Source organism: Ovis canadensis, chromosome 2, assembly GCF_042477335.2.
Source record: "Ovis canadensis isolate MfBH-ARS-UI-01 breed Bighorn chromosome 2, ARS-UI_OviCan_v2, whole genome shotgun sequence".
Classification (NCBI taxonomy): Eukaryota; Metazoa; Chordata; class Mammalia; order Artiodactyla; family Bovidae; genus Ovis; species Ovis canadensis.
Window position 1 is genome coordinate 248,569,032 of NC_091246.1, and position 25,479 is coordinate 248,594,510.

At 49.1% G+C, this 25,479-nt stretch overlaps 1 protein-coding gene across 1 annotated transcript; it reads left to right on the top strand.

Moving 5' to 3' along the window:
• Positions 1 to 2,378: 2,378 nt before the first annotated feature.
• ID3 (inhibitor of DNA binding 3) lies at positions 2,379 to 4,657 on the top strand. Its single transcript, XM_069575028.1, has 3 exons — positions 2,379 to 3,408; positions 3,529 to 3,612; positions 4,160 to 4,657. The coding sequence occupies exons 1-2, from the start codon at positions 3,013 to 3,015 to the stop codon at positions 3,586 to 3,588; spliced, it is 456 nt and encodes a 151-aa protein (XP_069431129.1). The 5' UTR covers positions 2,379 to 3,012; the 3' UTR covers positions 3,589 to 3,612; positions 4,160 to 4,657.
• The last annotated feature ends 20,822 nt before the right edge of the window (positions 4,658 to 25,479 follow it).

A 25,479-nucleotide genomic window follows, 5' to 3' on the forward strand; every position in this document is an offset into this window, starting at 1 on the left:
AAAATAGGATTGTGAGAAAAGTTCTGAAACAAAAACAGCGCAGACAAAAGCCTTAATGACATCCTTTCATAAAAATAAAAAATGCAAGAGGGGGGAAAAAGCTGGTAAAAGGAGCAGAACTGGGAACAGAAAGTTCAGAGGCATTTGGAATAAGAGACTGAGGCCCCACCACCGCTAAACAAGTTGCAGAAGGCCTGAGCTAGCCCTTCAGTCCGCTGTTGGGAAAAAGAAGTCTTTTGGGTTCAAACTTTATCCAGTGTTCTCAACCGTAACCCATTTCTTTCAGAATTAGCATCTTACATTGGAGAGTACCCTTAGAGGTCATTTGCTGCCCCCTCCCACAATTTTACAAAAAAATGAAGCCCAGGAAGGAAGGAAATTCTTCCAAGGCCACATTGCAAGTTATTGACATGACCAGGAAAGAATTCTGCTTGTTAATCCCACTGCATCTCTTTCCTGCCTGTGTCGCCCAGCTTCTGGGCATTTTAGCCTGAAAGCATCTTTAGAGATAACGCGAAAGTGCTTTGCAAACTGCTGTACAAGCCTGAGACATCAGTGGTAGTGATGGAGGAGTGAAAAAGAGAGGGGGTAATCTCTGTGGCTGCTGCTGAGTCGCTTCAGTCGTGTCTGACTCTGCGACCCCATAGATGGCAGCCCACCAGGCTCCCCTGTCCCTGAGATACTCCAGGCAAGAGTACTGGAGTGGGCTGCCATTGCCTTCTCCCGAATCTATGCGGACCTGTGGACTAAGCAGGGACCACTCAGCCAGACACATGCACTCAGCAGTCACTTGCCCTCACATCCACTCAACCAGTCCTCAGGCACCAAGGAGACTAATGGATGTGATGCAGACAGTATGTTAAGCGCCTTGCAGAGAAGAGACATTTAATAATTATATGTGAAAGGAAGGAGGTAGATCTAATTAGCTCCATTTTATAAATTGGAAAATTGAGGCAGAGAAACGTGACTTACCCAAAACTCACAGGTTTACTAAAAAAGAATGGAAATTTGAACATAAATCTGCCTAGCCCCAAAGGCCATGATTTTTTCCAGAACCTGGGCTTCACTATTTTGCACAAACCATGGAGGTCTATGTGACAGAAAAGGAAAAGGTTTTCTTTTTGGTCATGCAGGAGTTCTCATAGTCACCATATTCCCTTCCTGAGACCAAATAGCTGACAAGTTCTCCAGTTGACTTCTGTAGCATACATAGACTGATTTGTCCATTCATGGGATATTTGCATCTTCTTATACTAAAGAGACAACATCCATATTTCAGGAAGAAATCTTTTGAAGACCTTTTACCTGGGACACAGATTCCTGTGGTATGACAGCTGGAAAAAAAAAAAAAAAAACAAAGAGGCTTCAGGGATGGCTCTGCCATTACTTGTGGTGTGACCTTGGAAACATCTTATAACTCCTTTCTGGACCCTTTACCATCCCACACCTGCCTGTCCAAATTTCATAAAGCATCAGACTTCAAGAGTTGGAAATGGATTTTAAATAATCACTTGGCACCATTTCTCCATTTTAGTCACAAGGAACCAAGTCCAGGGTACCTGAGCTTGTCCACGATCACAGGACAGATTATTGGCAAGGCTGGGAAGTTGAATCCAGGACTCCTAACTCCCAGTCTAGTGTCCTGTTTTACTATGACTCTTTTGAGATTGTCCTAGCTCTGAGCTCCCATTGTCCCGTTAATCAGTGCCACATAGTATAGAACTCTTAATTGTTTCCGGTGTTAATCTTGTCTCCCCCCATCCTGGGATCCTTGAGAGCAGAAGTCAGTTTTAAGGAAAGCAACTCCATAAATATTCATCAAGTGATCGATTAGAGAAGCAACCATTGAAGGATCCCACCTGGTCACTCCCCAGACGGAAACCAGCATTCAGAGGCTGCACTTTCCCCCAAACCCTTGGAAATGACAAGACAAGCAAAGAATGCAATGTCCCATTGCAATACGGGGCTTACTCGCTGGTCCCTTTCTTGGGGGCTCTCAGATAGAGCTGGAGCCATTTCAGCAAGGCTAAGAATAATCAAGTCCAGGTGGCCTGCCCTTCCACAGCAGAAAGAGACAATAGAGTGATGAAATTACCAAACTATTGTTTTCTGCATAGAGGTGTGTGGAGAATGTGGGGTTGGAGGGAGGGAGAAGGGAGAGTTAAAAAAAAGATTAACTGACCCAAAGGGAGCTCCTAAAAAGGTTATCTAGAAATCAGCCCATCTGTATCCCATATTCAAAACCCTGTCCAAAATTCTAATCAAACTCACTTCCAAAACATAACTGGGCATATATTTGGCTCCTTATGGAATGCATGGGGCCAGAGGGTGGGAGCTTTTTCCCTTCCCCAAGCAAAAAGCACAATTCAAGCTTTTTTTTTCTTTCTTTCTCCTTGTTGCTCAGTGTTCTTTGCTCAAACCCCCTTGCCCTCCTCCTTCTGCAATCTCAGCGCCTAGCCCAAATCTGTTTTCTTCATTGTAACCTCAGCCTCACCGCAATTAATTTTTTCCCCCTCTGGTCACAAGATAATTCCTGACGCCAGTGAGTCTGGAGGTCAGACGAACAGCAAATTGGGGAACAAGGCGGCACTAATTCCTTACAAGTTTCCCTTGAAAAATCTTTTGCTTAAAAAAAAAAAAAAAAAGCTTTGCTGTTCAGGGATTTATGACCTTGGAGGACTACGGGTTCGAACCAGTATTGGGCTGTAGGTGGACTGGCAAGCGGGCAGGGGAGCTCAAAGATATAGGGCGCTGCCAGGAAAAGGCAAATTCTTAAAAGTTAATGGTTTTAAGTGATTTTTTTAAATCCTTGCTGGCAAAGAGGCCCGCCTCTCCCCAGTATCAGCGCTTCCTCATTCTTTGAATCCGCGGCTCCGCGGTATTCGGCGTCACACCGGCCAGAGGAAGCCTGTTTGCAATTTACCCGGGTTGTGAACGTCCAGGGTCGACGGAGGCGGGGCCAACGTGGGCTGTTTTGCATAAAGGGGCGTGTCCTCCAGGCCAACTCTATAAATGCAGACTTCGGCGAACGTGCGCGCGTTGCAGGCTGCTCTAGAGGGTCTCTGGCTTTCTCCTTCCTTCCAGCACTTCCCAACCTCATTGCTCAGTATGAAGGCGCTCAGCCCGGTTCGCGGCTGCTACGAGGCGGTGTGCTGCCTGTCGGAACGCAGCCTGGCCATCGCGCGGGGCCGTGGCAAGAGCCCGGCCGCCGAGGAGCCGCTGAGCCTGCTTGACGACATGAACCACTGCTACTCGCGGCTGAGGGAACTGGTACCCGGAGTCCCGCGAGGCACTCAGCTTAGCCAGGTGGAAATCCTGCAGCGCGTCATCGACTACATCCTCGACCTGCAGGTGGTCCTGGCCGAGCCGGCCCCTGGGCCCCCAGACGGCCCGCATCTTCCCATCCAGGTGCGCGCGGGAGTGCTCGGGAGCCGGGGCGGGGCTGAGCTCCAGGGCTGGGATGCTACGGGGACCCCTGGACCTTCCAAACTCCGTGCGTAAACTCTTCCCCCGTTTTCCTTCTCTCAGACAGCCGAGCTCGCTCCGGAACTTGTCATCTCCAACGACCAAAGGAGCTTCTGCCACTGACCTGGCCCGTCCTGGCGCCTCCAGGTGAGTATCAAAGCCTTCTCCCGGGGGCCGGGAAGGGGGACGGCTGGTGCTTAAACGGCAGATCTTGGAGTTGGTAGGCCTTTTAAAGGATTACCGCGGCCCCCTCGGTTTAGGGAAATTCAGGCCAGAGAGGCGCAAGTGACTTGCCCGTGGTCACAGCAAATGAATGACGGAACCAATTCCGATCCAGAGTTCGTTTCAATCTTAAGTGCACGTTGTTACCGTCTTCCCCCACTGGACAAAGGTGCGAAACTATAGACGCAGGTCCGACTAGATAAAATAGTTTGTGGCTTGGAGTCGTAAAAGGAGCCGCGTTTTCCTCAGCCCCCCTCCCAACTAGTGTCACTTCCAAGAGGGAGGGGTGGTGCAAGCTCCGCCTGTGGTCCTTCGGCGCCAACTGGGTGGGGGCAGTGTGGGGCGAGGAGTTATCAGCTGGAGGTAGAGACCAAGTTTCCTCCCTGGCGCCGGCCAGTCTGCGGACGGCCCCCGCTTCGGCGCGCTCGGCGGAAACTGACGGCTCCCTGGTCTTCTTTCCTCCCCCGCCCAGAACGCAGGTGCTGGCGCCCGTCCGGGACCCTGGGACCCTCTTCGGCCGGAAGCCCGAGGGCATGGATGGGCCTCAACCTTGCCCTGCCCACTTGACTTCCCCAAACCCCTGCCTCGAGGCTGGACCTGCGCCCAGGAGCGAAGGACTGTGAACATGGGTGGCCTAAAGAGCCAGCGCTAGCTCTGGGCACCAGCTGGGCAACCTCCCCTAGCCCTCACGCCACTTCCAAGTTTTAAAGACTGTCTTTCAGTGTGTGGAGGTGTACGGGGTTGGGGGTGGGGGCTGGCTGTTCTCCAAATTCTGCCTTGGCCAAGGCAGCGGTAGAGCTGGTTTTCTGGTCTCCTTGGAGAAAGACTCTGTTGCCCTGATTATGAACTCTATAATAGAGTATTTAGCTTTTGTACCTTTTTTGCAGGAAGGTGACTTTCTGTAACCATGCGATGTATATTAAACTTTTTATAAAAGTTAACATTTTGCATAATAAACGGTTTTTAAACACTTTTGTTTATAATTTGATTCCTTAAGTGCTAGCACTGTTTCTCACAAAGCTGGATTTAGGGAGAATAAATTCATACCTTTCTTGGAGCTTAGGAAAAGTAAACTTGCTTGTTCCCTTAAAAGGGAGACAGGAGAATGCCTAGCTAAGACTGGGTAAGAGGGGGAAGTAGAAGAGGCTCATGGTGGAGCCCCACACGCATTGGGTGCAGAGAAGAGCCTTGTGCTGTCTCACTTTACAAGTGAGGGAAGACTGGAAAGAGAAAGTGACTGGAACAAGCTCACCCAGCAAGTTGGGGGCCTAGGATAGACATCTGCTCTCCTGAGTCCCAGTTCTTTGGTAGTTTGAGAGCTATGTTGCTAACTAGCAGATGGCTGTCCTCTTTAATTCCATTAATGATGTTTCTCTAGCAGGGGATGTGAAACAGGACCCTCACCTGTTAGGCAGGGATGTTGCTGATAGACCCATTTCAGAGATGAATAAATGGATCACTGGGGTTGGTTTATTTCCTGCCTCAAGTTCTCTGGTTTATTTCCTCTTGGGCTTCCAAAGTTGGGGAAAATAGGACAAATCCCTCAAATCTGATCAACCACTCTAATCAGAAGGACTTTGGTGCTGGTTGGGAAATAGGGGAACGGATTATTCTACCACCAGTTAGTTGAAGACTGAGCCTAGACTGGGAGTTTGAGGAAGAGGGCACCACACCCCTCATTTCTGGTATATCCTTCCAATAACATCTCCAATGGGAGTCTCTGTAAGTATCTTTAGCCCTATTTCAGAAATGGAGAAATTGAGGCTCAGTGGATAGTGAGTTGGAGCCAGGTTCACACAGTCCCTCGAGAGGCAGAAATGGGATTTTAAACTTAACTACAGTGACCATGGACAGAGAAGCCTGGTGTTATAGTCCACGGGGTCACAAACAGTCGGACACAACTTGGTGACTGAACAACAGTCACCGTGACTGTAGTGGAAAGGAGCAGGATCTGAGACTGGCTACTCCATGGGGCCAGGCTGAGAGTCAGGCAGAGGGCAAGACTCCCAAACCATGCCATCTTCCTCTGCTTCCCCTCCACCTCGATCTGGCAGTTCCCCAGGCAGGTTCCACCAGGCGCCTGGTCTTACTAGATTCCTGTTTATGATATGATCTCATTCATGTGTCGGCACCTGGCATTAGGTACTTCGGTATTTCATAACAAACAGGTCACATCATCACTCACCTTACATGCCTTAACCCTGGTGAATTTGCCAGGGTGAACAGGGGCATGTGATGGGGAGGCAAACTTTGTCTTTGTGAACCACTCTCCTGATGGACCAGTGTTCTTAACCTGTTTCCTGTCTCTTCCAATGATCTGGTGGAAGGTATGAATACTCTTCAGAAAATCCACACGCACACACAATTTTACCAAAGCAATAGGGCTTCCCAGATGGCTCAGAAGTAAAGAATCTGCCTGCCAATACAGGAGACACAGATTCAATCCCTGTGTCAGGAAGATTCCCTCGAGAAAGAAATGGCAACCCACTCCAATATTCTTGCTTGGGGAATTCCATGGACAGAAGAGTCTGGCCGCCTACAGTCCATGGGGTCACAAAGAGATGGACACGACTGAGCGACTGAGGATGCACGCATGGCCAAGCAAACTTCCAATGCCCCGGGGGAGAACCCTCAGTCCCCATGGGAGGAACTTTTGCTTCAAACCCAGTAAGTACAAGACCCAGGCTGGGTCTACATTAGGTGTCCTGTGCTGGCTCTGAAGTAAGTCAGCCACACAAAGGTGCAAACAGCATACTAGCTGTTTGACTGCAAGCTAGGGGCTGCTGCTACTGAGCCTCAGTGTCCACACCTGTGTGAGACTGCTGATCTTGATACAGTTCTGAGGCACCTGGCCCCACAATAAACCATTAATTGCAGCAAAGCCAGGCACTGAACTCAATGCCCTGTGCCCTTTCTACCACAGCATGCCGCTTCCTGCTCAGAAGTTGCAGGACTGAAAGGCTAGGAAGTGCTGGATGGCTTATCTGCCATGTGACCTTGAGCCAGCCACCTCACCTCTCCAAGCCTCTCTCCTCCCTTGTGCAGCAGCTGGTGCTTCTTGCATTGCTGCCTCCCAGGACAGAAGATAATGGTGGGAAAGTTCTTTGAAATGCATCACACACCTACAAGGTATTATTAAGCTAATTCCAAGGAAATTGCCTGTAAGGTCCTCGGAGACTGAGCTGTTCAGGTGGCGGGGACAAAAGCTGAAACCAGCACACCAATTCATTAGTCATTAGAGAGTGAAAGCAATTTGGCCCTAGGTCAGAAAACTCTGAGAGAGGAGAGTCGTCTTGTGTCACAAACACCTACCAAATGCCTACCAGGTGCCAGGCTCTATTTCATCTTAACATTTTTCTAATCCTCACCACCACCCAGCAACGCATCATTATTCCCATTTTACAGAAGACACAAATTCAGAGAGGCTGAATAACTTGACCCAGGTCACATAGCAAGGAAGGGCCACATAGCAAGGAAGGGCCACAGCAAAGCAGCATCCAGCACCACCTAGCTCCTAAGTCCACGGTTCAATTTTTTCCCTCTCCATTCCCTTCCCCTGGCACATATTTGGTCCCCAGTAGGTGCTTGCTAAATGAAAGACCTAGGCCCACCCCAGGTCTCCCTCTCATTTGTGAAAAGAGGATGATGGTGCCTCCTTTGCAGTTCTGTGCTTCGGATTAAAGATGCATAAAGCATCTACCAGCCTCCCTGAAAATATAAGATTCACCATTAACTGAGTCTTAACAGTTCACTCACTATTGCATCAGCTCTGAAAAACGGACTTTGGGAAGGGATTTTTACTTTGTTTTGTTTTTTTAAAAAAAAAAAAAAAACAAGTTCAGAATAGACGAAGTAACTTGCCCGGGGCCACACAGCTCCTAAGTGACAAAGCAAGGATTCAAATTCATGCGTGTGACAAACCAGAGACGGTGCCCTGTCCGAGAAGGCCAGTGACAGCTCTCCTTAGCTGTGGATGTGCCGGACAACCGTCGGTGGCTGTCTTTCGACCTCATCATCTCTCACGGCTGGCTGGCACTCGTCTCCACTCCCGGGACTACATTCTAAATCCTCGCGTCGCTCTTGCAGAACTGCCTCTGGCGCTCCGCTTCCCGCCAAGGCTTCTGGAGGCCGGGGCAGGGGCGGGGCCTCGGCCCACGTGGCCCGGAGCCCGGCTGGGCGGGGCCAAGATAACCCCGCCCCTGCCCCGCCCCCGGCCCGGCGACCCGCGCTCCCCCCCCCCGCGGGCCCTGGGGGCCGGTCGCAGGTGTTCGCTGGCGCCCGGATGTCTGAGCTCTGGCTCCGCTCTGGCTCCGGCTCCCTCCGCAGCCTGCGGGCGGGGCTCCCAGCCCATCCGGAGCCTCGCGGCGCCCCTGCCGCTCTGCCAGCAGCGCGGCCTCCCGGTTCCCAGCCTCCTGGCTTTGAGGGGCGGGGGGCCCGGGCCACCCCCCCCAACCTCGGGGCCACCCCCACCCAGCCGAGCTGCTGACCCTACTGCTCTCTCGCTGCCCCCAGCTGCGCTCGGACCGCGGCGGCCTCGACGCGCCCCCACCCCGCTTCCTGCCTCGGCAGTTTTGCCCGGGCCGGGCGGCTGCCCTGGATCGCATCCCGTTCCTTCCTTCCTTCATTCTTTTCAGGCAACTTGCATTCCTCGAGCGCCTGCGCCGTGCCCCGCACGAGGCCTCTCCGACCTTCCGAGTGCAGGCTCCCGGCCCACCGGGGTCCTCCGGGAAGATTCCGCCCTCCGCCCGATCTGCCTCGCTACTCCGCCCGACTCTTCTATCTCTGATGTCCGGCTTCACTCCGAGTTTAGCAGTTAATTGTTCTCTGGTTATTTCTCCTGTTAAGGGTCAGTCAGTGGCAGCGTCAGGGGATCACTTTGTGACCGAAATCAAGGGTCAGTCTGAAAGTGGAGTGAGGGGTCAGAGTGTGGCCAGAATTGGGGTTTTAGCCAGTCCGTGGCAAGGTTTGGAGATAGTGTGGGTGGAAGTTGCCAGTGGTCAGTCTACGGCCTGGTTTAATAGACAGAGTGTAGTAGCATCAGTGGCCAAAGTCAGTGAGTCAGTCTTGGGTAGGGTCAGTGAACAGTGTGGATCAGGGTACTAGGTCACCCAGAGACTAGAATTTGGTGGTTGCCTTTGACAAACCAGATAAGCGCAATGGGGCGGGGTGGCGCTGTAGCTCTCTGGACTCAGATTCCTATCCCTCCACAGCTGGGGGCTGGTCATAGCCTCCCCCTGGCATTACTCAGACTGTGGAGCTGGCCTTCCATCTGGGACACTCCCTGCCGTCCACACCTCTCTGCTCCTACCTTGTGCCAGATGCTGGAGGCAAAAAACCCTGGCTGGGGCAGACCCCTGGTCAGACTGGCCATGGCAAGGAGGCCTTAGGCTTCTGAGGGACCCCCCCCCCACACTTGTCACCCATGGGGAACAGGTACCTTGATATTCCCTGTACCTTCTGCCTTTTTTTCACAAACCTAAAAGCTGTTGGGGATGGAAGGGTTCTTAGAGGTCACACGTGTGGCCCAAGAAGGGAAGAAGCTTGCTCAGGGACACCCAGCAAGTTCGTGGTCAAGACAGGACTCAAGGGAACTGCCTAGTGGTTCTGTGGTTAGGACTCAGCACTTTCACTGCCCTGGCCTGGGTTCAATCCCTAGTGGGGGAACTAAGATCCCACGGCCAAAAAAAAAGACAGAAACCCATGCCTTTTACTTTTCTAGCTAGGGCACTTTTTGTGATCCTCTGCCTACCCTGAGCAAGGATTGTTATTCCCACTTTAGAGATGGGGCAGCTGAGGCCCTGAGAGGCTTCTGGACTCAGCCGGCTCTCATAGAGGGACTGCCAGGGGCGAGTGGACTGCACCCACCTGAGGATCTGGACTGTGAAGTGGGGAGCCAGTGATTCCCTGAAGCATTGCGCCCTTGTCGTTGCCACCCAGCCCCGTCCCTGGCGCCCTCATTAGGAGCGAATGAAACAAGGGTGGCCGGATGAAGCTGGGGAGAGGAGAGAACACTTTTTAAAAACTGCTGGGGAAAAGCTTAGCTGGGTTCTTATGGAAACATATGGAACTCATTACCCTAAGTCGAAGTGGTCGCTGGCCAGCTGGCAGTTGGTCGGTTTGGGGCTAAAAGTGTGTGTTGTGTGGTAGTGAAGGGTTCCTAAGGCAGACTCACCAGAATAACCTGCCCACTCACTGATCCAGGTTCTTCCTGAACCAGGTATTGTTTCCATTTTTAACATTAAAAAAAAAAAAAGTGATTTCTAGATACTGGGTACTAGGCCACTCTAGGTTTTGTGGGTAGAATCAGAGATTTAGGGACCATCAAGACAGCCCCCCCCAGAACCACCACACATGTCTTTTCACCACCAGGGCCCCTGCAGTGGGTCCAGGTGTATGAAGGGATGGTCTCAGCTTCCATCCAGGATTCATGGGTGGGGGGGGGGGGGGGGCGGGGCCTTGAGGAGCCTAAATGTTGGTCCCACATCCCGTCAATCACATTTCCCTGGGCAGGTTGAACTTAATATTCAAAGACAGCAGCAAGAAAATGTTCAAAGAGGCCATTTCCTGGTACACAGGATTTTAGTCTATGTGGTTGTAGGATCCTAGGAGGCTGCCTCCATTTCACCCCTGTGAGGCTCAGAGATATTAAGGGACCTGCCAAAGATCACCTTGAAGTAAGCATCAGAGCCCAAGTCTCCAACACAGCTTCCACATCCTGTCTTGTTGCCCTCCAGGCTCCTCTGGTCTATAGAATTTCCCAAGCAAGAATACTGGAGTGGGTTACCGTTTCCTTCTCCAGGGGATCTTCCCGACCAAGGGATCGAACCCATGTCTCCTACTTTGCCAGGTGGATTCTTTACCATTTAGCCAATGCAGCTCTTCTAAAACTTCCTGCTAACCAGTGGTCATACAGAATTGGCCTCACTCAACCCCCACAGCCCTCCTGTACTTGCTGTGAGTTTGGGAATCAGATACTGATGGAAATCCTAGCTTTGTCATGTATCAGCTATGCCATCAGAAAAGTGAAAAGTGAAAGTTGCTCAGCTGTGTCCTACTCTTTGCAACCCCTTGGACTATACAGAACATGGAATTCTCCAAGCCAGAATACTGGAGTAGGTAGCTGTTCCCTTCTCCAGGGGGGGGTCTTCCCAACCTCGGGATCGAACCCAGGTCTCCCGCATTGCAGGCGGATTCTTTACCAGCTGAGCCACAAGGAGAGGCCAGAATACTGGAGTGGGTAGCCTATCTCTTCTCCAGCCATTAGAGGTAGGTTATTTACCCTCTCAGAGCCTCACGTGTTTGCTGTGACGATTAAAGCAGATGACATGTAAGGCGCCTGGCACTTGGTGGGCCCAGGGTGACCCCAGCCACAGAGCTTGTTGGGCATGATTGTCAGACTGCTCACATAATCCCTCCCTCATCTTTCCAGGTGGCAGTGTTCTTGGCATAACCCATCCACGGCATCTCAGCACTGCCTGTCCAGCAGGCGTGCTCTTCAGAGGCCTTTCACACACACACGCAGGAGTATGTGATCAACAGGACGCTTGCTGCCTTGAGGAATAGTGCAAGGACTTAAAAGGGCAGGGCTGCAATTCAGCCTCGCCACTCCCAGGCTGCGCCATCATGGACAAGCTCCTTAACCTCTCTGAACCTCAGAAAACCAGCCTGGAGCCACCGCAGAGTCCTGCTGAGGATTTAGTGAGGACCTAAAGATAGAGCAATGGCACCCCACTCCAGCACCCTGGCCTGGAAAATCCCATGGACGGGGGAGCCTGATAGGCTGCAGTCCATGGGGTCGCTAAGAGTCGGACACGACTGAGCGACTTCACTTTCACTTTTCACTTTCATGCATTGGAGAAGGCAATGGCAACCCACTCCAGTGTTCTTGCCTGGAGAATCCCAGGGACGGGGGAGCCTGGTGGGCTGCCGTCTAAGGGGTCACACAGAGTTGGACACGACTGAAGTGACTTAGCAGCAGCAAAGATAGAGCACCGAGAGGCCCGCTCCCACATGGAGGCACTCAGGAAGTTACAGTTGGAGTTAGAAATAATCCTATTTCACAGATGGAGAGGCTGAGTCCCAGAGGGCATAAGTGATGCACCCGGTGTCATGTGAAAAGACTCCCTCACAGACCCAGGGATTAAAAACCAGATCTTCATGCTCTCACCCTTTGCCCAGCTGCTGCTGCTGCTGCTAAGTCGCTTCAGTCGTGTCTGACTCTGTGCAACCCCATGGACTGCAGCCCACCAGGCTCCTCCATCATGGGATTTTCCATTCAAGAATACAGGAGTGGGTTGTCATTGCCTTCTCCCTTTGCCCAGCTACTACTCTCTCATTACGGGGATTTGTAATCATTTCATGACAAAGGTGTTTTCAGCTGTGGAAAGTCAGAACTTTGAACCCAGGCTCTGCCTGATACAGAACCAGCTCACTGGTGAGCGCATCCCTCTGTAGAAGAGAACAGGGGTCGGGGTTGGGGTAGGATGGACGTGACTCAGAGGCCAGAGAACCTGGAGGCCAAACATAGTGAAATCAGGAGAGCAGGAGCTTTGTGATCAGACAGGCCTGTCTCTGCCACTTCTTAGCTGTGTGATCAGCTAAAGGACACCACCTCTCTCAGCCTCAGTTTTTCTTCTAAAGCTCCCAGTAGTACCTCTTTCGTAGAGCTGTTTCAGGAACTAAGTAAGACAACAGAGTACCCGGCACAGATGAACTGCTTGAAGTTGGCAGTCCCTATCATTTTATCAGGATGAAGTGGAGCGGGAGCTACCTGCGTCTTTATCATCACCTTCATTGTGAATCTTTCTGTAAACTTCCAATTGAACAAACAGTATTTGGCTTCTCATATGCTGTGTGTGTCCACCGTCCCCCAGTAACGGTGTGATCTTGGACAAACAACTTCAGTTCTTGCATCTTCAGTGTCTGCACCTATAAAATGGGGATAATGAAAGTCCCTACTACAGACAGCTGGGAAATTTTTTTTTTTTAACTTTTCTTTTTTGGACACACCATGAAGCTTGTGGAATCTTAGTTCCCCAGCCTGGGGTCGAACCCAGGCCCCCAGCAGTGAAATCACTGAGTCCTAATCCCTGAACTGCCAGGGAATTCCCAGGTGTGAGGATTAAATCAGTTGCCACATCGTCCGCTCGGTCTAATGCTTGGCACGTAATAGGAACCCCCAAATGCTACCTGCCGTTCATTATCTCAGCGCACTCTGTGGAGCTTGTGTTCTCATACATTCTATAGCCATCTGTTTTATGCAAAATCTTAATATCTCAATTTTTAAAAGATTGGCATTTCAAGAAGATGTACAGATTTTTATCATATGCTTTTGTAAGATCTAGTGCCTAACAAACTTCACACAGAGCCACACTTGTGCGTGTGCAGACACGTGTGCATGAACACACACACTCATGATGAGCTGAAGCAAGCCCTCTTGCATTGAAGAGCGGCCTGCATGCTCCTACTCGCTGTCCTCTGTGAAGGGAGATTGGTGGCTCTGTGACCTCTCAGCAGGAGAATTCCTTTGCAAAACTAACCTGGCCCTGGAGAAGGGCATGGCAACCTACTCCAGTATTCTTGCTTGGAGAATCCCATGGACAGAGGAACCTGGTGAGCTGCAGTGCCCGGGGTCACAGAGTTGGACACGATGGAAGTGGCTTAGCACGCCTGCATGATAAACCATAGTAGAAAAGAATATAAAAAAAGAACGCATATATATGTATAACTGAACCACTTTGCTGTAGAGCAGTAAGGAACGAAACATCGTAAGTCAACTACGTCAACAAAAATTAAAAACAATAAAAAGCCGAGAAGTCAGGTGGGGCCAGACCACCTAGGATATGACAGCCTTCGCTGGCAGCAGATCAATTCAGTGCTGTCTTTCTGGGGAGCACCAGGCTTTTTCCACCGTAAGCCCAAGTCTTGACTCTTCCTGTCAGTCAGGACAAAAGCTGCTATAAGGCTCAGGAAGCTCAGCTCGGGGCTCTGTGATGACCCAGGTGGACGGGATGGAGGGGGGGTGGGAGGGAAGCTTAAGAAGCAGGGGATATATGTATGCACATGACTGATTCACTTTGTTGTACAGCAGGAATTAACACAACATTGTAAAGCTTATATTCCAATAAATAAATAGAAGTAATTAACACAAAAATTAAAAAAAAACTGACCTGGGAGGAAGCCCTGACTCCAGCTCTTAACCTGAGTATCAGAGCCCAGGTCTCAGTCCTGGTTCTCTCCCCTCCTTGCTGTGCAACCCTGGGCACCTCACTCCACCTCTCTGAGCTTTGACTTCCCATCTGTGAAAGGGGGCGGACCTTTCAAGGTTGTGAGGATTAGAGAAGTGAACAAAAAGTGCCTGGCACATTGTCATTGCTCCCTATATGAGAGCTCTTCAAAGCATGTTGGTTTTTTTAACTCACTAAGAGCTATCTTTTTATATTCTTTAATAAAACAGGGTTATGATCTGGGTGCCTTATGTAATTAATACCCTTTATTGATTTTTAAACACATCTGTTAATCCAATAAAGGTGGTTTTCCTCCTAAAATTATTTTCTTTCCTAATTTATTCATATTTTACAATGTCTGGGCAAGTCATTGGACCTCACTGAGCCTCAGTTTCCGTATTTCTAACATGGGAGAAATGCCTTCCTCATGAGGTTGTTTGGAGAATTCAGTTGAGATGGCGTATGTAAAAGTGCTTTGTACACTGTCAAGTCCAATAACTGTAAGAGATTATTTTTTGCACCCTCCTTCCCTTTCAGTAGGCTGAATTCCTCAAAGACAGGAGGGAGTTTTATTTACCTTTGTATCTCCTGAGTTGAATGTGTAGTAATAAATTTAATAGTAGCATTTATGGTGATAAGAACTTTCATTTCCTGGACACTTGTATTGTGCAAGACTCTGGACTGAGTGCATCTTAATGGAAGGATGAGTGATAGACGCTTAAAAGTTTTGATTCCCTCTGCTGGGAATTGTTTTAGTTTTCTCTTGAGCAAGTTCTGCCTTCCATCATGCAGACAAATTATTTTTATTCTTGGGCCTCATATGTTGTTTGGCCAATCTAGTCGAACAGCACTGTTTAGTTTCCTTATCTATAAAATGGGGCTAACGATCAACTTAACCTCATATAAAAGTGTCCCATAAATGACAGTAACTTTCCCTTACCCCTTCCTTTCCTCCCCCCTAGACACACCCTTTCCTTGGAGAGGAAGGTGATGACAGAACAAGATGATGAAACTGGGTGGCAGAGAGCTGAGTCCCTTCATTTCTCTGTGCTTTTTGTTTTGTTTTGTTTTGTTTTTTTGCCCATGCCCCTTGGCTTGTGGAGGGGGGGAGGGTCTTAATTTTCTCACCAGGGATTGAACCCTCACCCTTGGCAGTGAATGTACAGAGTCTTAACCACTGGGCCACTAGGGAATTCCCTCTCTGTGCTTTTGTTTCTTTTTTTGATCAGGGTGGCAGATCTTCTTGGACTAATTGCCTGATTCTGAGACCCTCCACGTCCAGCCTCCTAAATAACCTCCCCTTTCTGCCACAGCACCAAAGATTCAACTCATCTGGATGTCACGTGCCCGCTGTGATCATGTGTTGTATATTCCAAGTGCCTTTAAGTCCTGGAAGGCAGAGTGGTGTGTTAGGGTTTGACTTCTATTTTTCTAAGCATTTTCTTATCATCTCATCTCATCCTTTATAAACCTTTCAAAGTCCCCAAGCCACACATGGGGCAGCTGAGGCCCCGAGAGGGGAAGGGCCTTGGCTAAGGCCACAGACTGAGTGACAGCCAGTCCTGTGAGCTGAGGCATGCTCCGAGTCCCTCGGAGCTTAGGGACTCCTTGAGCTCGTTGATACCAGGCTTTGTGCTTGATGCTGCCTCACAGAAATTTTATGAAGTCGCTGCTCCCCGCCACTTTCCCGATGAGCAAACTGAGACCCAGGCAGGTAAAAAGTTATTTCTCGAGTTGTAATCATGATGTAATCAGGGCCAATTCTAAACTGTGTGCTTTTTGCCCAGGACCCCGAGACCTCTGCAGCTGTTGTTTCAGGGCCCCAAAGATGGCTGCTCCCAAGGCTCTAGCAGTGTGTTGGACCCTAAAGCAGGGAGTGATTGCCAAGGCTGACCCCTACGCTCTGCTCTCTCAGCCCCAGCAGCCCCAGGGTCAAGGGATTCACAGAGCAGGGCCCAGGAGGACCCTCCTGCAGCAGTGATCTGCATGGAGTGTCCACCCCCTGCCCCAATCCCTAGAGCCCATTGTCTCCCCAGGAGACAATACAGATAAAGGACCCAGCCTAGTGGGCTGCCTGCATCAATCTGTAACCATGGAAACCTGTAGGGAGACAATTCCAAAGCCCCTCCTGTCGCCCTCCACCCTGCAGCTGTGGCTCCAGGAGCCCAGCCTCCAGCAGAACAGGCATTGCTAGTAATCGCTGCCCCCCACCACGGCCACCCCTAAATGGGACACAGCTAGGCTCCCCCCAGCATACATCCTCCCAGAACTGGTGTTGGCAAAGGGTCTTTGGATATGTTTAAGGTCTATACCTCATTTCATCTGCAGGAAAGTTCCATCAGGTTCTGCATCGGCAAGATGTCACTGATCACAGGGTCGCGGCCCAGGGCAAAGGTCTCTATAGAATTCTTAACCATCCAGCAGTCAACCAGGACCCAGGAAGGTATTAGGTCTTCAGCGCATGACTTCCCCCTGGTGGCCAGTTGCTGCAATTGTCAGTTTCGACTTGAGTAGCCAAACTTGTTACCTCTTTTTCCTTGGTATCTAGTGTGTTCCAGATGCCCACGTACATTTGATCTAATCCTCACAACCACTCTGTGATGTGGGTGTTCTTACCCTCCTTACACAAGCTGAAGCCAAGGCTTTCAGATGGCATGCAGAAGGAAGCAAAGATAGCAGAGGGGTTGAGAGGGTGAATCCAGACTGCCCTGGCTCAAAACCAGGCATCACCAGCCTGATGATCTTGAGAAAAGTACCCGAGCTCTGAGTCTGATTCATATTTGTAAAGCAGGAGTGATAACAATACATTCTTCATAGCGATGTTACGAGGATTATATAAAACAAGATTTATAAGCCTTCAGAACACTTGACATGTCTTAAGCTGTGTGCCTTCAGGAGTATCGTTGAGCTTCTGGCCTCAGTTCTTTCACCTGGGCGTGTATGTGAGCTCAGTCACTGCAGTCCTGTCCAACTCTTTGTGACCCCAAAAGGCTTCTTTGTCCATGGGATTCTCCAGGCAAGAATAACGGAGTGGATTGCTATGCCCTCCTCCAGGGGATCTTCCCGATCCAAGGATTGGCCCGCACCTCCTGCTCCTCCTCCATTAGCAGGCAGATTCTTTTACCCACTGAGCCACCCGGGAAGCCCTTCTTTCACCTGTACAGTGGGGCTAATCGTGGCTTCCTCTGTGGACTATCGTGGTAACTAAAGTGGATTTGAGGTATGAATGTACTTGCTTTGCTACTGTTAGCATCATTTTTTTTTAATCTGCCTTTTTGGGGAGGGCTGATCATGGGGGCAGAGGCATGGGCGGAGAGATGCTACTCTGTCAACAAGCCAGGAGGAGATACTTGAGAATTCTGGTCCCTGCAGTCTCTCTGGTTTGCAGAGTCACAGGGCCTCTGACAGTGGCCAAGGACCTTTCTGGGAAGAGACTGGGAGTGGCCTCTCAACTATTCCAAGAATCTTCCACTGAGTTCATTTCAATCAGCGGTTCTCGGGCTTCTACTCAGCAAGGAACCCTGGGCTGAATATGGGGGTGCGACAATAAAGAAGACACAGAGTGACTTTAATCTGGGGGGAGGGACAGAACAGAATTACAGTGTGAGATGATGACAGGCTGAGATCCCCTACAGGAAGTGTAGAGCAGGGGTCAGAGTCAGCATCTGAGAAACGGGTGCTCTAAGCTATCACCGCTCACACTCACAGTGCGGCCAATACCACTCAGACTCCATAGACTGAGTGTCTTGTTTATTTCAAAATAGTTCTGAGTCTTATTTTTTATGTTAGTAGTTGATCTGGATTTTTGATATTGCTGTCCCAGGTTTCAATTCTATTCAGCTGAAGGGTTAAAACACACTCATTTTTTTAAATTAGTTTTATACTGGAGGATAGTTGATTAACAATGTTGTGTTAGTTTCGGTGTATAACAAAGTGATTCACTTATACATACACGTGTAGCCATTCTTTTTCAAATTATTTTCCCATTTAGGTTATTACAGAATATTGAGGAGTAATCCTTGTGCTATACAGTAGATCCTTGTGGGTTATTTATTTTTATCTTTTTTTAAATTTTATTTTTTGGCTTCCCTGCAGAGCATGTGGGATCTTGGTTCCCAGGCCAGGGATCGAACCCATGCTCTCTGCAGTAGAATCACAGAGCCTCAACCACTGGACTGCCAGAGATCCAGGCAAGTCTCTGGCTACCTGTTTTAAGTGTTATATACCAGTGTGTACATGTCAGTCCCAAGCTCCCAATCTCTCCCTCCCCCAGTTAGCCCGCTTCCCCGACTATAACCATACATTCATTCTCGAAGTCGATGAGTCTGTGTCTGTTTTGTAAATAGTTCATCTGTATCTATTTTTTTTAGATTCTGCATAAGTGAAGTCATATTTGTCTTTCTCTGTCTGACTTACTTCACTTAGTAGGATAATCTCAAAAAGTCCAGCCAGGTTGCTGCAAGTGGCATTATTTCATTCTTTTTAAAGACTGAGGAATATTCCATCGTATACAGGCACCGCATCCCCTTTAACCACCCATCTGTAGATGGAAAATACACCCATTTTATTGAGTGTAGTTTGAGATCACCTGTGCATGGGGGGCATACACAGCATTCTCTGTGACTTGTGTATCTGAGAAACTTGTGTCTCAGAGCAGACCTTTTTTTTTTTCTGGAGTGAGAGGTGGGGAGAAGCCCAAGCAGAGAGAATAATGTGGGCTAACAGGGAGAGCAGGGAGGTCAGAGGGAGTGTCAAGAGAAGGGTGTTTTATCAAAGCCTAAGGTTGTTGTGTGAAGGAGGCTGAAGATCTAAGGGACTTGCAGGGGGTGGGCTGGCCAGGCCATGCCGGGGAGCTATTTGCAAGATCATAAGCTAGAGAGTGACAAGACCAGGTGTGTGTTTTAAAGAGTTCCTTTGGGAAAAGGAGGGAATAAACTGAGAATCACAAGACTCGTAGGTTGTGTTTCCCCAAACTCCTCTGGGCACCTCTGCTGGGACCTGAATCCAATTGCCCTCCTCCAATGAGACCGAACATCTGTGAAAAACATCTTCAGGGCCTGGAAACATCTGGAAAGAATTTGGCTAGTCTGGTAGCCCTGGGCTTCCCAGTGGGCCGCATCTTTCACATTCTTTTTCTCCTCCCCAAGTCTGTAAGGGGTTGGTTCATTGATTAACAGGTATTATATAGCTTTGCAGGCTTCTGGTAGGTACCAGAGTTCACCTCTAGGTGGCAGCCTTACCCCTTTAACCCCACCAGCTTCCGCCTGGAAAGGCCAGAGAGAAGGGACATGATCTAATTTGAAGGTGGGCAACCACCCTCTCAGGTGCCCATCATTACTTCCATTTTTTAGTTGAGAAAACTAAAGGCTCTGAGAGGTGAAGGCACCAGTCCAAAGTCACCAGATAGGTGGGCATAGCGGAACTCAGTTTCTCTGAGCCTCAGTTTCCTCATCTGTAAGATGAAACCAACCCACCCCCGGCAACACTGATCGACTTTCTGTCCCTGTGAAAAAGGTGAAAGTGTTAGTCGCTCAGTTATGTCTGACTCTTTGCGACCTCCTGGACTGTCCGTGGAATTCTGCAGGCAAGAATACTGGAAAGGGTTGCTGTTCCCTTCTCCAGGGGATCTCCCAACTCATGGATCAAACCTGGGTCTCCTGCATTACAGGCAGATTCTTTTTACCGTCCGAGCCACCTGGGAAGCCCTACCCATGTGTGGGGGTCACGAACAGCATCCTCTTATGGCCTGTCTCCACTGGAGAAGCATGGCACTAACATCCTCATGTCGGAATGTTTTCTGTCCCTATAGATTTGCCTATTCTAGACATTTTACCTAAATATAATAATGTAGTATGGAACCTTTTGTGTCTGGCTTCTTTCACTTAGCATAATGTTTTCAAGACTCATGCAGGTGGTAGCAGATATCAGTACTTCATTTCTTTTTGGCTGAATGATATTCCTTTGGATGGATATACATTTGTGCATCCATTCATCAGCTGATGGACATCTGGGTTGTCTCCATGTTTTGCTCATTATGAATACTGCTGCTGTGAACACCCGTGTATATGTTTTTGTATGAACACGGATGTATATCTAGGAGTGGAATCCTTGGTTCATATCATAACTCTATCCTGAATATTCATTGGAAGGACTGATGCTGAAGCTGAAGCTCCAACACTTTGGCTACCTGATGTGAAGAGCCAACTCATTGGAAAAGACCCTGATGCTGAGAAAGATTGAAGACAAAAGCAAGGGGTAGTAGAGGACGAGATGGTTGGATGGCATCATTGACTCAATGGACATGAATGTGAGAAAACTCCGGGAGATATCGAAGGACCGGGAAGCCTGGCGTGCTGCAGTCCATGGGATCGCAGAGTCAGACCCAGCTTAGCAAGTGAACAACAATAATGGTAGCTGTGTATAACTTTTGGAGGAACTGCCAAACTGTTTTCCAACATGGCTACACCAATTTACATTCCCACCAGCAATATATGAGGGTTTTAATTTCTTCATATCCTGGCCAAAACTTGTTACTAACATTCTTTTTGATTATAACCATTCTAGAGGGTATGAGTCTTGTGATTTGGATTTTCATTTACTTAATGATTAATGATACTGGGCACCATTTCATATGCTTACTGGCCTCTATATGTCTTTTCTGGAGAACTGTTCATTCAAATCTTTTATCTTCTCAATTCACTTTGGTAATATTATGCCCAACACACACAACACATTCATGTACCATCCTGGATTTTCTTCAGCTGTCATAGTAACTAGATGAGGAATCCATGATTTGTCCCATTTCTCAGGTGAAGAAACTGAGGCCCTGAGTAGTGGCATGATATGCCCAAGAGGCCCCAGCTTACAGAATGTCAGGGCCCAGAGTTTTATTTACTTGACAAATACTCATATAGCATTTACTATGTGCCAGTCCAGAGAACCCCTGAACCTCACATTTCAACAATTTTCCAGTGAAACTATCGTTATCAATAGAACTTCTCTGCTTCCCTGAAGCAGCAACTTATTGCTTTTCTTTAAAAAAATGACTCATTTTTTAGTTGTTAAGTCACGTCCAACTCTTTTGCAACCCCATGGACTGTAGCTCACCAGACTCCTCCTTCCTTGAAATTTCTCAGGCAAGAATACTGGAGTGGTTGCCATTTCTTTCTCCAGGGGATTTTCTCCACCCAGGGGATCGAACCCATGTCTCCTTGGCAGGCAGATTCTTTACCTCTGAATCACCAGGAAAGTGCCCCCTCACAACTTCTTTTTTAAAATAACGTTTTTTCTCCAGTTACCAAAGTGTGAAAGTGTGAGTTGCTCAGTCGTGTCCAACTCTTTGTAACCCCATGTACTATACAGTCCATGGCATTCTCCAGGCCAGAATACTGTAGTGGGTAGCTGTTCCCTTCTCCAGGGGATCTTCCCAACCCAGGGATCACACCGGGGTCTCCTGCATCGCAGGCGGATTCTTTACTGGCTGAGGAATACGCACTTATTTTAGAATAGTTGAAAAAGACTGCACAGAAAAGTACAAATACGGCAGAGCAGAGGTCCCCCTCCCTTTGCACAGCTCCAACGTGCCTTCCGTCTGATTCTGGATTTTTGTGAACAGATAACACACTGGCTTAAAGCTCAACATTCAGATAACTAAAATCATGGCATCTGGTCCCATCACTTCACGGCAGATAGATGGGGAAACAGTGGACACAGTGGCTGTCTTTATTTTTCTGGGCTCCAAAATCACTGCAGATGATGACTGCAGCCATGAAATTAAAAGATGCTTGCTCCTTGGAAGGAAACTTATGACCTACCTAGACAGCCTATTAAAAAAGCAGAGACATTACTTTGCCAACAAAGGTCTGTCTAGTCAAGACTATGGTTTTTCTAGCGGTCATGTATGGATGTGAGAGTTGGACTATAAAGAAGGCTGAGAGCCAAAGAATTGATGCTTTTGAACTGTAGTGTTGGAGAAGACTCTTGAGAGTCTCTTGGACTGCAAGGAGATCCAACCAGTCCATCCTAAAGGAGATCAGTCCTGGTTTTTCATTGGAGGGACTGATGTTGAAGCTGAAACTCCAATACTTTGGCTATCTGATGAGAAGAGCTGACTCATTTGAAAAGACCCTGATGCTGGGAAAGGTGAGGGCAGGAGGAGAAGGGGACGACAGAGGATGAGATGGTTGGATGGCATCACCGACTCGATGGACATGGGTTTGGGTGGACTCTGGGAGTTGGTGATGGACAGGGAGGCCTGGCGTGCTGCGGTTCATGGGGTCGCAAAGAGTTGGACACGACTGAGCGACTGAACTGAACTGAACTGAACACACTGGGAGCCCCAGAACAGGAGGGCTGTGCCTTTGGGAAGTTTCTATCAAGTATATTATATTTTGATAAGTAGGGCTTTGAGGAGAGGGAATCAGAGGCATTTTTTATAAGAAAATTCACCAGGGATGAGGTACAATAGCTGAAATGAAAATTTGCTTTGTTTTGGGGACTTTTCCAGGGCTTTTGGTTCTTGCTAGAACAGGGCTGCCTCCCTTACCAGCTGTGTAGCCTCTCTTAACATCCCCTGTGACTCAGTTTCCTCATCTGGAAAATGGGGCTAAACATCTGTAATTACAAAGTAATTGATAGTTGTGGGCACACTCTTCCCACCCACGGCAATGTGTGCAGCAGTGGAACCTTGGGTTCAGTGGCAGAACATACCCTGCTTCAATGGGGTTGGTTCTAGCATTGAGTTCTTCATTCAAAATAATAGCTCAGAGTCTTGGGAGACAGAGATCTGAGTTCAGATCCTGGTTTCCCCTTTAACCACTGAGCTTCCTTTGTGGCTCAGATAGTAAAGAATCTGCCTGCAATGCCGGAGACCTGGGTTCAGTCCCTCTGTCAGGAAGATCCTCTGGAGAAGGGAACGGCAACCCACTCCAGTATTCTTGCCTAGAGAATTCCCTGCCCAGAGGAGCCTGGTGGGCTATATAGTCCATGGGATCACAGAGTTGGACATGACTGAGCAACTAACCGGAGAAGGCACTGGCACCCCACTCTAGTCCTCTTGCCTGGAAAATCCCATGGATGGAGGAGCCTGGTGGGCTGCAGTCCACGGGGTCGCAGAGAGTTGGACATGACTGAGCGACTTCACTTTCACCTTTCATTTTCATGCATTGGAGAAGGAAATGGCAACCCACTCCAGCGTTCTTGCCTGGAGAATCCCAGGAACGGGGGAGCCTCGTGGGCTGCCATCTATGGGGTTGCACAGAGTCGGATACAACTGAAGCGACTTAGCAGCAGCAGAGCAACTAACGCTTTCACTCTCCTCTTTAACCAGCCCCAGCTCAAATTCCTCACAGATCTGAGCCTCTGTCAGTCCCTGGGTCAGGAAGATCCCCTGGAGGAGGGCATGGCAACCCACTCTAGTATTCTTGCCTGGAGAATCCATGGACAAAAGAGCCTGGCAGAGTACAGTCCATAGGATTGCAGAGTCAGACGTGACCAAAGCGACTTAGTAGGCATGCACACATGCCCTCATTGTACAATGTTATAGGGTAGTTGGGAAGTTTCAATATAATAATGCACATAGGACTTCCCTGGTGGTTCAGTGGCTAAGAATCCACCTGCCAATGCAGGAGACACACACGAAGATCCCACAGGCTGCCCGGCAACTACGCCCGTGTACCACAACTACTGAGCCCGCCCTCTAGAGGCCAGGAGCTGCAACTACTGAAGCCTGAGTGTCGAGCCGGTGCTCCTCTACAAGAGAAACCACTATGAGAAGACCAACCATCGCACCTAAAATACTCCCTGCTCCTGGCAACTAGAGAAAGCCCGCACATAGCAGTGAAGACCCAGCACAGTTCAGTTCAGTTCAGTCGCTCAGTCGTGTCCAACTCTTTGTGACCCCATGGACTGCAGCACGCCAAGCCTCCTTGTCTATCACCAACTCCCAGCACAGGCAAAACTAAATAAATATTAAAAAATAAGAATGCATATAAAGTGCCTGGTTGGTGCTTTACACTGACGAAGTGTTCAGGAGACGTGAACTCTTAACACCGTCATCACTTACTGCTGGCCTACTATGTGCCCAGCACGCTTAGGGAGAGGGCATGAAGATGAAGACACAGCATGGGTCGGTGGAAGTTTTATTCTGACTCTGTTCCTGCCACTCCACCATTTGAACTGGCCTTGAAGGATGGGTCAGATCTGTCACGTGGGGCTGGCAGGCAGGAGGGGCCTTGTGGATACCGAGGCATGGAAGTCAAGGCTGGGAGACAGGAGCGTATAGGGCGTGAATGGAAAACTGCAAGTATTTTAGTTTAGTTCCTTGTGAAGGTCTCTCTGGTTCACTCACACAAAGCTCAGTGAAAATATATTAAATACCTGCTGTGCACCCCTTATATCCAACACCTCATTGAATCTTGAATGGAAAAGTCACTTTTGCCATACCCATTGCAAGGATGGATAAATTGAGGCTCGGAGAGACCCAGCAGCCTGACTAAGAGCCGTACACTAGGAGCAGAAGGGGCAGGAATTCAAGTTCAGGGCGACAGACTGCAGATTGGCATCCCACACCTCTGGCAGGAATTAGTTCCCAGGCAGTGAAACTCTAAAGGCAGCCCCAGCTGCCCGAAACTCAGCCGCAGAGAGCTGGCTCATGGCCCCCTTGTTGGCTCCCTTCTTTCATCTCAGCCCCACCCTACCACCCCCATTTCCCTTCTTGGCCCTGGGGCCCTGTTCCTTCCCCAAACCTGCTCTTCCACAATTCCTTCCAGGTTCTCTCATCTGTAAAATGGGGATAATAACAGTGCCTGTATCAGAGGGGTGTCACGAGGATCAGAAGAGAGGCCCAAGTGCTTGCAGCCCAGCACACAGTAGGTTCCATAAATATTAGCAATCATCAACACCATCATTAGCCAATAATATCCCTGGAGTCTAGTGACAGCGGCCAACTGGAAGCATTATCAGTATTTGATGGTTGAGGAAACTGTCGTGGAGAGGTGGAGCCGAAGCCTCTCTGAGGGTTCTCAGCTGGGAGGTTGGAGAGTGGGACTTGAATCTGGGCTTGCCGAGCCTCTGATTTCACATCTCATTAACTTCTGCCAGTCTTTGCTGGGAAGATGAATGAATCATTTAATCAATATTTATTATCCATCTTCTGCATGCCAAGCCAGGCTCTAGATGCTGAGGGACATTCAGAGAGGGATACCACCCGGTCCCTTGAGGAAGCTTAGAACCTAACAGATAAACAAAGCATGGAAACAAAGCCTTGTTTGTGGAGGCAGAACACACAAAGGGTCCAGAAAAGGGCGAGAAGCACTCTGACTAGGAGAGGGGAGGCAGGCAGGGAAGACTTCCTGGAGGAGGTGATATTTAAACTAGGGCATGAAACTTTTCCCCATGTGGTTGCTGGGGAAAGAAGTCACCAAGGGCACCATCAGCTGTGTGGATAGGGCAGCAGCACCTGGAGGCCAGTTACCAGACTCTTCAAGGTGAAACAGAGCCTATGAGTTGAAGGTGAGTGAAGGTTGTCATGATAAATGTTTTCCAAAAACTTGTGGTAGAGGATGGC